General features: G+C 36.4%; 1 protein-coding gene across 1 annotated transcript; it reads left to right on the forward strand.

Moving 5' to 3' along the window:
* Window positions 1-10,379: 10,379 nt before the first annotated feature.
* Window positions 10,380-16,158, forward strand: LOC106642155 (uncharacterized). The gene is made up of 6 exons (XM_089592911.1): window positions 10,380-10,581; window positions 12,281-12,483; window positions 13,567-13,906; window positions 13,984-14,496; window positions 14,943-15,465; window positions 15,559-16,158. Exons 2-6 carry the CDS (start codon window positions 12,330-12,332, stop codon window positions 16,054-16,056), a joined length of 2,028 nt encoding a protein of 675 aa, XP_089449037.1. The 5' UTR covers window positions 10,380-10,581; window positions 12,281-12,329; the 3' UTR covers window positions 16,057-16,158.
* The last annotated feature ends 582 nt before the right edge of the window (window positions 16,159-16,740 follow it).

The following is a 16,740-nucleotide window of genomic DNA, read 5'->3' on the forward strand; positions in this document are numbered from 1 at the left end:
TCTCTTTTCGTTTTCGTATTAAATGAAACAATCGTGTCGATCTGCTTGATTGCGATAGCCAAGCTTGAATCGTGGCGTCTATAGACTGAATTCCCAATTTTCAAAATAATCGATATCGTAAAAGCGTATTGGAAGAAAATTGCGACGCCGCGTCTTGATGCCCAGCTTCGTTATCCAAGACCGTCCACTTGCGAGAGTTCGCGAACGATGAAGCGATGGTCTTTTACACTTAGGCTCTAAGCTAAAAATGTATGGAAAATGTAGCAAATTATTAAACACATGGCAAATAAAAATTATTGCGATCAAAGTATGTATATGGGATATATATTATATATATACACATGTGTATATTATAAAAAAAAAAAATGTATTAGAAAACGAGCGATAATCGAAGTCGAGTGTTATTTGTAATACGATGCAATGAGTGAGCGCGTGATGTATAAGTTATGAATTTATTAGGAATTGTCGCGAGAGAAAAGAAGAGCTAAAGCAAGTGGGAGGAGCGTTATACAGACGAGTTGTAAGTAGAAGCGGGCCCGGCAGCGCCCCTCGCTGTGATATGATTTTTTTTTCAGTGTATCAGAGGAGAGCAGCCTGCAATCACTAAACCAATGTACTTATATCCTGTATCATAGTATTATAAATATATATATATATATATATATATGCATATATACATATAAAACTAATAAATTGATTATTGCATTCTATCAATATCGTGCGTAGAGTAATTGTGTGTTTGTGAGTTGAGTTCAAGAGCAATGATTGTTTATAAATTCGCACGTTCGAACGTTGCGAGAGTTAAGTAGGCACACGAGATTGCGCCGGTATGGCTTTCTCGCGAATCTCCGTATTTTCTTTTTTTTTTATTTACATCAAAGTTTTTCAGTGACGAGCTCGTTGTGTATTTTTTTTTTTTTTTTATTATTTTTATGGTTAATGTGGTTAATTAAAGTTCGACGCTTTCTACTGTAATTCCCTGTGTTTTAATTTCAATGAAGATTTTAAAAATACAAAAAAGGAACCAAAGTCTCTGCTTTTTTTTTTTTTTTAATCATCAACAATGTTATTTGCATTTTTAGTAATGTACAGCCAGTGTGTTTCTTCCCTCGGCGGTTATTAGCTTGCGCACGAAACGAGTATAAAATAGTGCTCCGGCGCAAGCGAGAGAGGAGCAACGAGACCGCGTTTATCGTGCAATTAAAAAAAATCTTCAATGCGTATAATACAACGCGTGTACCGTGTGATTGTAAATTAAGTCATGATATTGAAAAATAAGGGTGCATAATTTTTCATACAAGTGCGGCTCATCCCGATTTTTACTGATTCGTTGTACATTAAACTTGGGAGAAGCGAGAAGGGAGAGTTTATGAATACGAGACTCGTGCAAGACAAGACGAGAATACGGAATCGAAATGAGCGACGCATGTCCGGTCTCTTTACATTATTGTCAAATCAACAAAAGAAAAAAAAAAAAAAAATTAAGAAAAAACGTGTACAAGTACACGTGTAACTATATAGATTTTTTCAAAGCGCAGTTTAAATATATTTCATTCGACTTTGTACACAGCACGCATTAAAACAAAAATAAAGCATATCGAGCGTTTTTTGTATCTCAGCAGAATCTCAAATATATTTATACGTGGGCGAACTAACTTTGTTCGTAAACTCACATTGTACAATATTATACCTATACTTATATTCCTAAAAATGGAGCATCAAAATAACCTGGACGTTATTAAAGCGTGAGCCGACAAACAAGTAGAATTTTTAAAGGGTCGCGAGTGCAAGTCGTCCGATAAAACAGTCAATATATTCCTATGAAGTAAAAGAAAACAATCGTACTTTTTTATCGGACACAATTTTTTTCCTTTTTTTTTAAAGTTATAAAGTATGAAAAAAAATTTTTTTTAAATAAAAGAAATTAATACTCAATGAGCATAAACATTTGAAACTGATTAAAGTATATGACGAAAATGGTGATAGCGTCAAGCGTTGTGTATAGTAATTAATAATCGCAACAATGAATAATATTATAAAAACAATAAACGTAATGGCAAAAGATTTGTGTTTGTACTTGATTGAAAAAAAAATCAAACATCTCACGGAATTTTCTTTTTGAGGGAACTCAGTGCACGAGCAGTGTGAATGTGTGCGTAAACGGTAAAAGTAATATATTTGTAAATACGTGCGAAAATACGCGTAATCGCAGAAGAGAACACGACACAAATCCGTAAGAGAGAAAATGAAAGTCGATGTACACATTAATTAAAAAATAAAATTAACAAGTTTAAGCAAAACAAAAAAAAAATATGCGTTAAGCCGTAGACTTAATGTATATTCATTAATTATTGTAAAACAATACCGAACTCTTTAATCGCCTCACGGTCCTTGTGAATAATATGATGAATGTGGTATGCCCGTCGTTGTTGAAATGATGATCGAAACAACAAATATGAATGAGAAAAAATAAAATAAAAATAAAGAACATTGCTTGTCGATTTTGTTTTCTGTAAATATTGTATAATCCGTGTATAAACATAGCCATGAGCGTATCATTGTAGTTAAATACGTTACGAATCCATTATATCTATATCACTTCAATAATAAACCATTATTATTATGACGAATGAAAAACAATTACAATATTAGTTTTATGTCCCAACCTCCACTTTCATTATTACCAACTGAAAAAATATTTCATGATCCCGTTTTTTAATAAGTCTACGATTTCGATTAAAATTTTTTCTTACTATGGTAATCTATAATTCATGAACTAATTAATTTGAATTTTAAATTATTTTTATTAGCTTAAAATATAAATGAGATTTTTTTACATAGTAAAGTAATATTTACATACATCAATGCGTGTATTTACACAACAATAACAGGTATACATAAGTCAATCTAGTAAAAATAACCATTAAAAAGTGAATTCTGGCGTCACCTACTGGCCAAAATACAAAGCTTGTGTGAATCTATTTAACCATTCTATGGCTTTAAGGGTTTTTTCCGCAATCGTCACCAGCAAGTAATTTAAGGTTGCGCTCTACGCTACCATCAGGTCGGTAAGTCAACTACCTTGAATTAACTGGCGCTCTGTTCCGTAATCTGGCCAGTTAAAATAGCAGACGACAGTCAACAGCGATGAAATCTTCACTTTTTTCTCGACTTTCACGTCGTCTGCTGTTTTTACTGGCCAGATTACGGAACAGAGCAGTTAATTCAAAGTATAGTTGACTTACCGACCTGACGGTAACGTAGAGCGCAAATTTAAATTACTTGCTGGTGACGACGATTGCGGAAAACACCCCAAGCGGCGTTACCACCACGACCTACGACCTACGTAACTTTACAGCCTCTGATTTTATCATTCTGGTAAAGAGAGCACGGTGTAAGATGTACGTGAAGTAATGTGTATAGTAATTAAAGAAATTACTACTAAGTAATGCCATATGGTCGATTTTATTGAACCACATGAATATCTCTATTTTTAGAGGTCGACTTTTGAGTAAAAAATAGATTGTAAACTTGCCGCAAACAGCACAAACTACGTCAAATTTTTATTATCTATCTGTAAAATTAGTTGCGGCTGGTTTGTAATTATCAAAGTGACTTTGCTGTAAATGGCAATAGTTATTTGGATCAGCGCCATCTAGCGGTCTTTATTTTTTGGCCATTGGTGGCTCCTAAAATTCTCAATCAGAGCATTCAGGATTAGAGCCATTAAGTCAATTATAAACCAGCCGCAACTCATTACGAAGCTATAAAATAGAAAAATAACGATACATGTGTTTTTGGCGGCAAGTTAACAATCTATTTTCTACCAAAAAATCGACCTCCTATGTGTTTGTACTTTTGAAAATAAATTTTCAAGCATAAGACAGATTGTTAACTTGCCGCCAAAAACACATGTATTGTTATTTTTTTATTTTATAGCTTTATCATAAGTTGCGGCTGGTTTATAATTGAATAAATGGCTCTAATCCTGAATGCTCTGATTAAGAATTTTAGGAGCCACTTTTGGCCAAAAAATAAAGACCGCTAGATGGCGCTGATCCAAAATAATTATTGCTACTTACAGTAAAGTCACTTTATTAGTTATAAACCAGCCGCAAATAATCTTATAAATAGACAATAAATAGTTGACATTTTTTATGCTACTTGCGGCAAGTTTACAATATGTCTTTTACCTGTAAATGAACCCTGAAAAGTATAAATATTCCACTTATCTTATACGGCTCATAAAATCTACCATATTTACAAAATTAAAATACTTTAGACCTTTTATCATTAACTCGCGGAAGCACAGCCCTTTAACTTTCTAGTTTAAATAAACAGCTAACTTATATAATATGTACATGCCAAGATTTGTGTTACAGAAATCTTGAACAATGATTAAATAGATACGTAAAGTAATAAGTCCAAAAGAGACAATTAAAGAAAAAAAGTTTAAAAAAGAAGTTCAGTTACACAGGAAGAGTCTCCTAAAAATGGAGCATTGGATCTCACTTAATTTAAATTGCTTTACAATTTATATTTCACCTAAAAATCGACCTCCAAAACTATCAATATTCTACTTATCTTATATGGCTCATAAAATCGACAATATTTACAAAATTTCAATACTCTTGACCTTTTACTATTAACTAATGAAAGAACAGCCCTTCAACTTTAGATTTCCAATAAACAGTTAACTTATATAATATATAAATAACAAAATTTGTGTTACAGAAATCGTAAATCACGATCAAATATACACGTAAATTAATCAGTCGAAAAGAGACAACTGAAGAAAAAAGGTCTTAAAAAGAAGCAGCCACACGAAGAGTCTCCTAGGAATGGAGCATCGGATCTCACTAATTGAAAAATACATTTATTACAGAGATGTAAATTTTAAGTGTTATAAGTAAACAAAGAACCCAACCTTCTCTGATCAAGTAAGATCCAATGCTCCATTCTTATATGAGACTTATCGTGTGACTGTGCTTCTTTTTCAGGCCTTTTTTCTTCGGTTGTCTCTTTAATGGACTGATTAATTTGTGCTTACATGATTTAATGGTAAAAGGTTAAGAGTATTGTAATTTTGTAAATATTGTCGATTTTATGAGCCATTTAAGATATGTAGAATATTGATGTAGAAACTTGCCGCATGTAGCATAAAAAACGTCAACGATTTATCGTCTATTTATAAGATTCGTTGCGGCTGGTTTATAACTAATAAAGTGACTTTACTGTAAGTAGCAATAATTATTTTGGATCAGCGCCATCTAGCGGTCTTTATTTTTTGGCCAAAAGTGGCTCCTAAAATTCTCAATCAGAGCATTCAGGATTAGAGCCATTTATTCAATTATAAACCAGCCGCAACTTATGATAAAGCTATAAAATAAAAAAATAACAATACATGTGTTTTTGGCGGCAAGTTAACAATCTGTCTTATGCTTGAAAATTTATTTTCAAAAGTACAAACACATAGGAGGTCGATTTTTTGGTAGAAAATAGATTGTTAACTTGCCGCCAAAAACACATGTATCGTTATTTTTCTATTTTATAGCTTCGTAATGAGTTGCGGCTGGTTTATAATTGACTTAATGGCTCTAATCCTGAATGCTCTGATTGAGAATTTTAGGAGCCACCAATGGCCAAAAAATAAAGACCGCTAGATGGCGCTGATCCAAATAACTATTGCCATTTACAGCAAAGTCACTTTGATAATTACAAACCAGCCGCAACTAATTTTACAGATAGATAATAAAAATTTGACGTAGTTTGTGCTGTTTGCGGCAAGTTTACAATCTATTTTTTACTCAAAAGTCGACCTCTAAAAATAGAGATATTCATGTGGTTCAATAAAATCGACCATATGGCATTACTTAGTAGTAATTTCTTTAATTACTATACACATTACTTCACGTACATCTTACACCGTGCTCTCTTTACCAGAATGATAAAATCAGAGGCTGTAAAGTTACGTAGGTCGTAGGTCGTGGTGGTAACGCCGCTTGGGGTGTTTTCCGCAATCGTCGTCACCAGCAAGTAATTTAAATTTGCGCTCTACGTTACCGTCAGGTCGGTAAGTCAACTATACTTTGAATTAACTGCTCTGTTCCGTAATCTGGCCAGTAAAAACAGCAGACGACGTGAAAGTCGAGAAAAAAGTGAAGATTTCATCGCTGTTGACTGTCGTCTGCTATTTTAACTGGCCAGATTACGGAACAGAGCGCCAGTTAATTCAAGGTAGTTGACTTACCGACCTGATGGTAGCGTAGAGCGCAACCTTAAATTACTTGCTGGCGACGATTGCGGAAAACACCCACAGCTTAACAATTATTTATTAAAATTTTTTTCTCAGTGTTTAAAAAATATTAATTACGGTTTACTTTCATCTATGATGCAAAGAAAAGTACATAAATTAAATCATATTCTGAGTTATCTTTTAATTTTTTTATTGACAAATATTTGTTATTATCTTTGTGTAGGAAAAAACAACTATTATGTACTTTATAAAAATCGAAAAATACCATAATTTATGTTATATGTACATGTAAACATAATTATGTGTGCACACAAGTATATCGACTACTTGGAGAAAAAAAGGCTACCTTAAAATAATTTGTTAAGAGAAAAAAGGCTATCTCGACTTTGTTGAAAATAAGAACGATTACAGATTTTTTTTTTCTTCTTTTTTTAATAGTTTTTGCAGGATCGCTACTGTTATTCGATTTAACAAAACATTATAAAGCCATACTATTTTTCTAACATTGATCTTGCTCCTAATATAATAAATATCCCATTAGAAATGGTCCCTTTTATTTTATTGTCCACATCGAGTATTTTGCAACTGCTCCAACAAATTTTCTTGTTTCAAAACAGCGCTTTTTCTTTCTGAACCACACTGAGCCACTAATGTAACATGTACTTTTATGTATGATTGAATTTTATTTCTTTTGAAAGAATCAATACTCCTTAACAAAACATTTTTGATCTATGCTTTTTTTATCATTCATAAATTTTCTTACACATGAGAAGACTTGGATTATCATCAACACGATACGATGTTAAAAATTTTTTTTTCATTATTATCGTAAAATCAGTCATTAAAAATAAAAATTTCAAAGGTGACAAGCAAAATACATTGATGTTTCTTAGTATTGTTTGCATGTTTTTCAGAATATACATATATTATTTTCTACAGAAAAATTTTTTTTTTTCGTCAAAAAAAATCAGTGATATTATCAGTCAACATGAAACTTGTGAGAAGACAAGTTGAACAAGTTATTACCTAAGCTTATTTTATGTACATATTTTTTACAAAGCTATTGTTTATGCGCACCCATTTATACTCAAAACTACGTGTCAGTGCATAAAAAATATTTTTATTTCCAGTATGAAAACATAAATAAACAAGGTCGAGCTCCAGCAATTTTTATTTTTTTTACTAAATAATATTTTTGTAACAAGAATAAAGTGGTAATTGCTGAAATATTAAAAACAGTGATGTAAATCGTACTAATAAAATCAACAATAATAATAAGATAAAATTTTTCAGCAGCCACGTGAGTACAGCGATTATTTCTTACTTTTTACTTCACATACTTCTATGCTGCTTGGCAGGTGGTGAAATCCAGAGGCCAAAAAGTCATAGTTATTAAGTCTCACTTGAGCTGCCGATCGATAGGTACGCGCGCACCCTAAAATTCGAACACACACATTATCTTCCGTGCGCAACAATTACAAGTGATGTAGGATATTATAATCCTAGCGGATCAGATCAGAAGGAAGAGTTTGACCGCGAAAAGAGGGTAGGTGGGTGGGTGAGATGGAAGGTTTTATGTTTGATATCACATTTTTTTACGCGTGTTATTGAGATTTATTTGATGTGAATTACCAATTATTTTTACATTTATTCCTAATTCATTTAACAATACGCAATAAATTTGAAGTTATTCAATTTTTAAAACCAAAAGTTGATTGTCTCTTTCAATTGACTATTTAAAAGTTCAACTGTTTTAGCATAATAAAAAAATAAATGTATACTATAAAGGAACAACAACGTTACCGTGTAAACAATTTGGTTTAATAGTTTCAGTATTTTCACTAAATATTGTTCACATTCAAAGTACCTTTTTACACATATTTTATTTGCGAAATCAACGTTACTATTATTACAATCAAGAAGTTCGGATTTTATAGTTTTATTAATTGAGAAAATCACAAAAAAATTATACAATGCGTAATCATTAAATAACACGACAATCAATGTCAGTATGTAATTTTTGTAACTTTCAACCACGTACTTTACAATTCTTAGCTTACAATTTAAAATGTATGAATTTTTTCTAGTTTTTTAATTTTTTTTGCAAGCCAATATTACTCTCTTTTGTGTCGTTAGAAAATGTTTTTGAAATTGTCATGCGATTTCTACTCATTCTATTAAATAACGACTTGACTGAGCTTTCAAAATTAGGTTCTTGGTATTCCTACACACGACTGTTCTACAGGAGTATACCTTATATGATACTCGGTATAGCTAACTTACAATAGCCGGTGCATCTATTAATAGACTCTGAAATGAATTTTTAATAAAACAAGGGCTTTCAACATATCTGATTTAAAATTATTTCCAATAGAAAAAAAAGTAACTTACTAGTAACAAATCCTTCGAATTATTTACTGGTAAAATTATTAATCTAAGTTATCTTATTGTTTTAACTTCAAAATAAGCATTTTTTCATACAAGTTTGAGTTTTCTTATCTACATATGCAAAAACTCGTATTTTTTTACTCATATCTACACTGTTTTTGACAACAAACATGCAAACGAGATCCGAATCCGCTACCCATGATTTTTCATCGAATAACAATGAATTGTTCACCCAAGTGCCCGATAAACAAATCTTTTATCAAATTATAAATCAACTGGTGATGACCACCACTTATAACTCGAATCATCAATACGTCATGCAATCTCATTTGTGATTGTTGTCATCGTTGAAAGATCTCCAGCATGGAAAACTTTTGTTGTTTACAAAAAAAAAAAAAAAAAAAAAAAAAAAAGATCACATCAATTGCAAATAAGATAAATTCATATACCTACAGTCACCGAAATAAAATCGCGCTAGCCGATGTGCTAAAAACGCACATTATATACGCGACACTCAATTTGCCTTTCTGCTTTGTTTCCTTTCCCGATAAGGCCGTCACAGCATATAATGCCCATAGATATAAATATACACAGTATACATGTACTCATTAAATAAAACACTCTGTTCGAATCCACGATGTCAATCCAACGACAATCATTGTGGAACAATTTTCTTTTTTTTTTTTTTTTTTTTCCCTACCCCCCAACGGGCGAAATAATCGAGGCAGTGAGTCATTACGGCATAAATTAGGCGAGCCATTCGAGGGAGGGATATATGTACCGTACCCTAATGCCCCACGAATATACATCAGACAGAGGGTAATACTACAGAGGGGGGGAGAAAAATCAAGAAGCAGGGAAGCGGCGCCCCCCCCTTACAAAAGCACACAGAGTCCGACCACGAGCCCATTGCACGTGTCTCGGTGTACTCGTATACAAACACCACACACACAGGTAAGCCACACAACCCCGATCGAGAGGGTGGCCAGGAACGGTGTATATACATAGGGCGGGGAGGGGGTGTCCCAAAAGCGCGCGCGCTCTTCTATCGACCGGTTAATTCGAGGAAGAGGGAAAACTGGAGCTACCGCGAGGAGCCAGCGATCGCACCTACATCACCTAGTCCCAAAAGTCGAGCGCGCCGGGACACACGCACCCTTTTTTTTTTTTGTCGCTCCACCTGCCCCGTGACACATCGCGTTGGATGTATAAATGTGCTCGCGTGTATATATTATAAATTGGTCCATGATCACAGCGCAGTGATGCTGACGATTGTTGAAAAAATGATGGCAATGTGAGATCGTTGGCGCGAGAGCACAACAGGCTATACACGGGTTGGGTATATGTGTGGAGAGACACGTGGGTGTCGGCGGAGCTGATAAGGAGCGATCATGGGTGGGTTATTGGCGCGCTCGGACGAGGGTGATAACGGTAGCGAGAAAACAGGGAGACAGGTGTTTGGCCGAGATTAACATTGTCCGAGAGAGAAGTATGAAAATTGTTGGCAAGAGTGTAAACAGCAGTGCGGCGTAACGAGGAATAAAAGTGGTAGCGTTAGGGTATCGGGGGGAGGGGGGGGAGGATGCAATGGGAGGCTGCGTCTGGATTGTTTCGCGCGGATGTGAGGCGCGTTTGTTGTGTTTTTTTTTTTCCTCTCTCGACTGGTCTGCAGTTATTTGGCGCTTTGGTTCGCAGTGTGCGTTTAATATGATGTGACGTGCATGCGAGTGACGAGTATCTCGGTGCGGAGTAAGATACAACAGATAGATAGAGAGGCGGAAAAGAGGGGAATACGAGTATGTATATAGCCTCGTCGCTTCTCGCCCTCCTCGCGACGACTGATGCTTTTCGCGTATTATAGTAACAGCTTCGACTCCGCGAGATGATGATACCGTTATGGTGATGCAGAGCCGCCCTACACTTGGATCCTTTGACAAGTAAGACCCGCACGATTGATGTTACAAGTTTTTTTTTTTTTTTTTAATTGTGTCTACCCGTGTTTTGTGTGTTTTTTAATTTTTTTATTTATTTATTTATTTTATTTATTTTTTTTTTTTTTGTGACCTTCTGTCAATGGGGAAAATTGCGTTTGTTCGTCTATTTAATTTTGCGCCTGGAATTTATTGATCTGCAATCGTGAGGCAGGTATTACGTGTTTCGATTTTAATTTACGATAAAATCACGATAGTTAATTTAATTTTTCTTAATTTTCATTTTTTGTATTTCGTATGGATGGTATTGAAATTGATATTGATTAATTTCCATTGATTTAGAATGCATGCGTTTTAAAAGTTAAAAAAGTTAGTTTTATCGTTCGACCTTGATTTAAATAATTTAGCAAATACGGATTTTTACGGGAATCAATATATTTTCAAATATAGATTCTATTACATAAAAGTCCTTTACACCGAGTGCTGGAATTCAATGTTATCTGCTTTCCTACGTTCTGACCTCGTTAAATTGCCCGTTTGATTTCACAACTTTTTTTTTAATTCAATATTTTTTATAGGGTGTCTCTGTTTATAAACATTTTTTAGATTCAACTAATTAAAAATTCTGATTTACACTGAGATACCAGTAATTTTTGGCAAACTTTTAACTAAATTGGTAACTAAATTTTAATTCGAAAAAAAAACATTCAATATTTGTTAACAAAGTTTAATCACACGTGATCCTATAACATAATTTTTGTATAGTAGATGATACAGCAATTTGGTGGACAATCAATTGTATAAAAGTGTAAAAAATAGCTTGAGAAATAAATGACGATGTTCCATGAAAAGAAAATTGATCCGAGTGACAACAAGATTATCGAACGATAACACGAACAAAAATTGATCGAACGATGATAAAATGAGGGAATAAAATGCGCAATAACTTATCGGAGCAACAAATACCCCCTTCGAGTCCGGGAAATAAAACTGATCTCGTTGATTCCACAAGCTCCGCGTTTATTGACCAAATAATATTTTGAAAAATTCGTACGTGGAAAAGTTTGCTTACGGCCAAGGAGCTTTTATAGGCTCGCGCGCCCGTGCAATCGCGATCAAAGAAAGAAATCTCGACACTCGACACTTGGCAAGCGCACGCGTGACGTGAGCTTTAAACACGCGACGGCTCCAACGTGCTTGGATGTGTATGCATGTGTACCCAAAGTAGCTCAAATCCGTCTTTTAAATGGTAAGGGGAGAAGGGCTGTGCAGGTAGACATGCATGCACGTTAAACACTTGAAAGGCGCGCTCGATACTTTGAATTGACAACCAAGGATTTATTGCAGTCGTTACGGTGGATTACTTTGTTCCAAAGTTTCGTCTGGATAAAGAAGCTTTTTTCATCATTTTTTTTTTTTTTTTTTTTTTTGGTAAAATTCAAGTTTTCTGTTGTCTATTTTTTAAAACATTGAACAACGTCACTTTCTTTAGGTTTATTTCAACAAACGTATTTTGGTTTTTTATTTACGTTAGGAAATCATTTGGAAGATTAGGACTAAGACAAAAACTTTTTTTTTTTTTTTCTTACGAAAAATTTCCAGTAACATTGTTTTTCATCAATTTCCAAATTTGTACATTTTCTCCGGCATGTATGTAAATCGCTGTGCGATGTTTATATGCGATCATAATGTTTTATGTTCACAGCCAAAGTTCCGCAAACAAACGTTAAGATAACGATGATGATTTTGTGAAAATGTCGTTTGAAACGGAGGGTCTGAAAGGAGGTCTGCGTTTGCAAAGATGGTTAATAGGACTACTTATCTTTTTATTGGCGTCTTTGTTGGCGATCAACAGCTTTACAATCAGTCAATTCCAAATTGTTTCATCCGGAAATTCCACCTATCAAGGTTAACGACCTTATTTTAATTTTTTTTCGTATTGCTAAATCAATGTGAAAAATCTATTGCAATGAAGGTATACTAACAGCTACATTTACTACATTTTTCTCCAGAGCAAAGGTATACTCATACGTGACGTCAATTTTAAAGAATCAAAATTAAATGATTAATGAAAATGTAAAAAGAAAAGTTTTTTTTATGATTTACGAATTGTTTTTTAGATTGTACACAGATCTTGCAAACGGAATGTAATTATCATCAAGAGAAAATTAATTTTTTTAGCTATTTTTGAAGCTTTTCTATTTTTCAAAAAATAAAAATTACTGTTTTTCAATACGCACGTATTTTTTTTTTTTAAGATCTACAATCTTTACATTCTTAATTATTCTTCAAAGTATTATTTCCATTCAGAAATAGTGAGTATAGTTTAAATCTGTATTATTTTCTGTGACATCAAAGTGTTATATTGTTAAGCCACAACGAAAAAATGACTGTACCGGTCTTACCTGAATTTTAAAAAAAGTTACACAAAAAAAGCTATAATTTAGCTGTATTTTTATTAAATTCGTACCAAATATTTTATTTCATTATTAGTGAATATTTGTTTCCTTCTCTTGTTTTTAGAGTGTAACATTGATGACTTTTTTCGAAGCAACAGTAGAGAAAAAACGATATTGTTTCAAAATATAAAACTTTTCTCAGCTATTAATATCATATCCTTGCAAATAACACGACAAAAACTGTATTTTTAAGCACGACTGATACTCAAGATCTTGAAAAAATAAAACTTTTTTGTACCCAACACTTTTGTCCGTAAGGTAAAATTAACGCCATAAATCGCAAAAAATGATAAAACAATAGCTTGTTCAGAGTACACACAATTATTGACATTCCATTGTATTCCGTGGTATGTATAAATATTTGTATCAACGCTGCACCATAAAGTACCAAAAAGAACCGACTTTCGAGACATTCGAAAATCACAATTTTATTTCCCCTTGAAAGAAAACTCGATGGATTTATACTTTTTGCTCTGGTGAAAGTAAAAAAACGCCCCGCGAAGTAATGGTGCCAAAAAACGAAAATTTACAGTCCGCTACGACGAACCGGAAGCCTCGACGCCAACCCCACTGACGCCCACGACTTTGTCATCGAGAAACCTGTCGCCCGAGCACACTGGCTACCTGGTGTATAACAAAGGCTGCCGCATCCCCGACCTCGACCCCTTCGAGCCGTCCGTATCGCGCTACATCGACAGAGCCACGCCGATCATTTGCGAACACGGCACCCACTTGCCCCTCGTCGAGTCGAACAACAGCGCGATTTTCGTGAACCCGAAAGCTCGAGCCCACTTTTACAACGAGTCCGAGACCGTCGATTGCTGCTGGCGCAGCCTCTGGCGCTCCCCGAACGGCGGCGACAATAACTTTACGTAAGCGCACCTGCTTGGGTTGTTATCGTTTGAAAAAAAAAAAAAAAGAAATTTAATATTTCCCTCCCTCCCCCCAGATTCAGCAAGGACTGCCACCAGTTCCAAGACTCGGCTGTCATCAACGACGAGTTCGTCAGGGTCGAGTGCCAGAGCCGGAACGAGAGCGTCTACCGTGACTACTTCGCGTTCGCGCCGCGCAAGCTCTACGTGGAGGAGCGGTGTCGCGAGCAGTTGGGCAAAGAGGGCCCCCCGGCTGGTAAGCTCAGCGTCCTCGTGGTCGGGGTGGACGCCGTGTCGCGGCTCAACCTTCGTCGCTCGATGCCCCGGACCGTGGATCTGCTCGGGAAAATCGGCGCGGTCGAGATGCTCGGCTACAACAAGGTGGCGGACAACACATACCCGAACCTCGTGCCTGTGCTCAGTGGTCTCGAGCACGCCGAGTTCGAGAAGCTCTGTTGGACCGATCGGAAAAAACCGCTCGACCGGTGTCCCCTTTTGTGGAAGAATTTCGCGGCCAAGGGATACAGGACCGTCTTTGGCGAGGACGCGTGCTACATCACGACTTTTAATTACCTCAAGCCGGGCTTTCGGTTGGTATACCTTACTGGTGCATACATGTATACCCAACGATCATCTGCACATCCAAACAATGGGTTGTACGTTGTTTCGCACCCAACAAATACGTTACCGATACGTCATTCTGTTTTCAAGCCGATTTCATGAGATTATCGTGAAATTTTAATCATTACTCAAACATAAATATATATGTGTCCTTGCAAGAATTACGTTTAGGCATCTTCCATAATTTACACCTCTGTGGTTTTTAATTGTAATTACTCCATTTTAAATGCAAAATTTGAATTTTTTTTTTTTTTTTTTTCTTTCCTCGAAGATATGATTGAAATCAAAAAATGTTGAAATTGAGCGTAATGATTATAAAATACTTTTTGTGGCGAATACCTATATTAATTCTTATTAAATTAAGTATAATAATCCAAAAAATGTGTGAATTGAAGGAAAAAAAAACATGTTGCAGCAAGCAGCCAACGGACTACTACCTGAGGCCATTCTGTTTGGCTTCCGAGTCGGAGATCGGCAACACGCACAAACTGAACGCCAACCTGTGCCTGGGCACGAGGCTGAACTTTGACCAATTGCTCGGTTACACCCGCAAAGTAGCCGAGGAGTTCGCCCAAGACCCGTACTTTGGCTTCTTTTGGCAATCGAGTCTAACGCACGACTACATCGAGTTCGCCCAATTGGGGGACGATTCCTACCACGACTTGTTCGCTTACCTCGAAAAAAACCAACTGCTGCGCAACGTCGCGCTGGTCTTCATGAGCGACCACGGCATGAGGTGGGGCTCGTTCAGGCAAACCTACCAGGGCAGGCTCGAGGACAGCCTCCCCTTTGTTTTCCTACGACTGCCCGACTGGTGGAAGGAACAGCACCCGAGCGCTTGGGGTACCCTGACGCGCAACACCAGGAGCCTGACGACGCCCTTTGACCTTCACGAGACTCTGCGAGACATGTTGGATCCACGGCGGCTTCGACAAGAGGTATGATCGATCGTTAATTATCATTATCATTATCATGAAAAAAAAAAAAAGAAAAAGAAAAAAGATTCAATTGATTGATTTTTTTGTCTCCAGAACAACGGTATACCCAAGGGCAAGCCGAAACGAGGGATAAGCATGTTCAAGCCGATCCCGGAGGACCGTACCTGCGAGAGCGCGAGTATCCCCGAGCACTGGTGCATGTGCCACGGTCGGCGCAACGTGTCCCTGGACGACCCGGCGCTTCCAAAAGTGACGGATTTCATCATCGGCAGAATCAACGGTATGCTCGCCCGGTACCCCCAGTGCGCCCACCTCGAGCTCTACTCCCTCGTCGACGCGAAGGCCCTGAGCGACGGCGACGACGAAAAGGAGAGGAAGAAAACCGAGGCCGACAAGGCCGTGCCTTGGATCGACTACTCGATCACTTTCAAGACGAAGCCCGGGAGTGCCATTTTCGAGGGCTCGGTGAGGCTTCGGACCGACAATGGCATCCTCGATCTCGTCGGCTCCGTCAGCCGGCTGAACGCTTACGGGAACCAGAGCGCCTGCGTCGATGACTCGCTAATGCGGCTCTACTGCTATTGCCGCTAGTTTTACAATTTTGCACGTTTTATCAAACAAAAGGCAAAAGTATATTATGGTCTTCGGGTTGAGTTGTCAAATGATGATCGATGGCTTTCCTTCGGGGAAATGGTTCCTATATATACGTCACTGCACTGATCGGAGGAGGTTCCTGTGTCTAACGCTTTTTCGCGCGCAATTTCTTGTTTTTTACCATATTGTATAATTAGCTTCAAAGCCAAGTATCGCGTGTTATGCATTGCGCTAAGGATTTGCTCGATTGACTACAATACGGGTGCTTTGGGCCTATAAACTAATCGTGTTTGTCACTTTTTCTCGATCTGCATAAAAAACAAAAATATGTGTGTGTGTGTACCGATAAATGGTAACGAGTTGAAAGTGCTATAATAGGTGCTTGGTTTTATTCATTAGGATTTTAGCGTGTTTCTCTTTGCATGTGGCATTCGTTTCCTACACGTGTACGGGTCCGTCCTCGTCCGGGTCGGATGGTATAGAGAAACGTACCCTGGATTCAAACTCATGGATAGAACATTCGCTACCTTGTCACGTGTGTATAATATATAAATATAAAACATTAAGTTGCGAAAGAGCTTTGAGCCAGCGTGTGGATTTTAAATAAATACATTTAAGATAAATTGCGGTGCCAAAAATATTTTGACAAAAGATACGTAGGTTTAAGAGTTCAGCGTGTAT

Source organism: Copidosoma floridanum, unplaced genomic scaffold (genome assembly GCF_036245765.1).
Source record: "Copidosoma floridanum isolate Cflo_tuat_1 unplaced genomic scaffold, Cflo_Japanese_pri ptg000019l, whole genome shotgun sequence".
NCBI classification, from domain to species: Eukaryota; Metazoa; Arthropoda; class Insecta; order Hymenoptera; family Encyrtidae; genus Copidosoma; species Copidosoma floridanum.

Excerpts from the sequence above, each read along its gene's own strand:
- LOC106642155 (XM_089592911.1), top strand. The coding sequence starts at position 12,330 with ATGTCGTTTGAAACGGAGGGTCTGAAAGGAGGTCTGCGTTTGCAAAGA. Across the intron at positions 13,907-13,983 it reads GGCGGCGACAATAACTTTAC|ATTCAGCAAGGACTGCCACC; the intron begins GTAAGCGCACCT and ends CCCTCCCCCCAG. Across the intron at positions 14,497-14,942 it reads TACCTCAAGCCGGGCTTTCG|CAAGCAGCCAACGGACTACT; the intron begins GTTGGTATACCT and ends AACATGTTGCAG.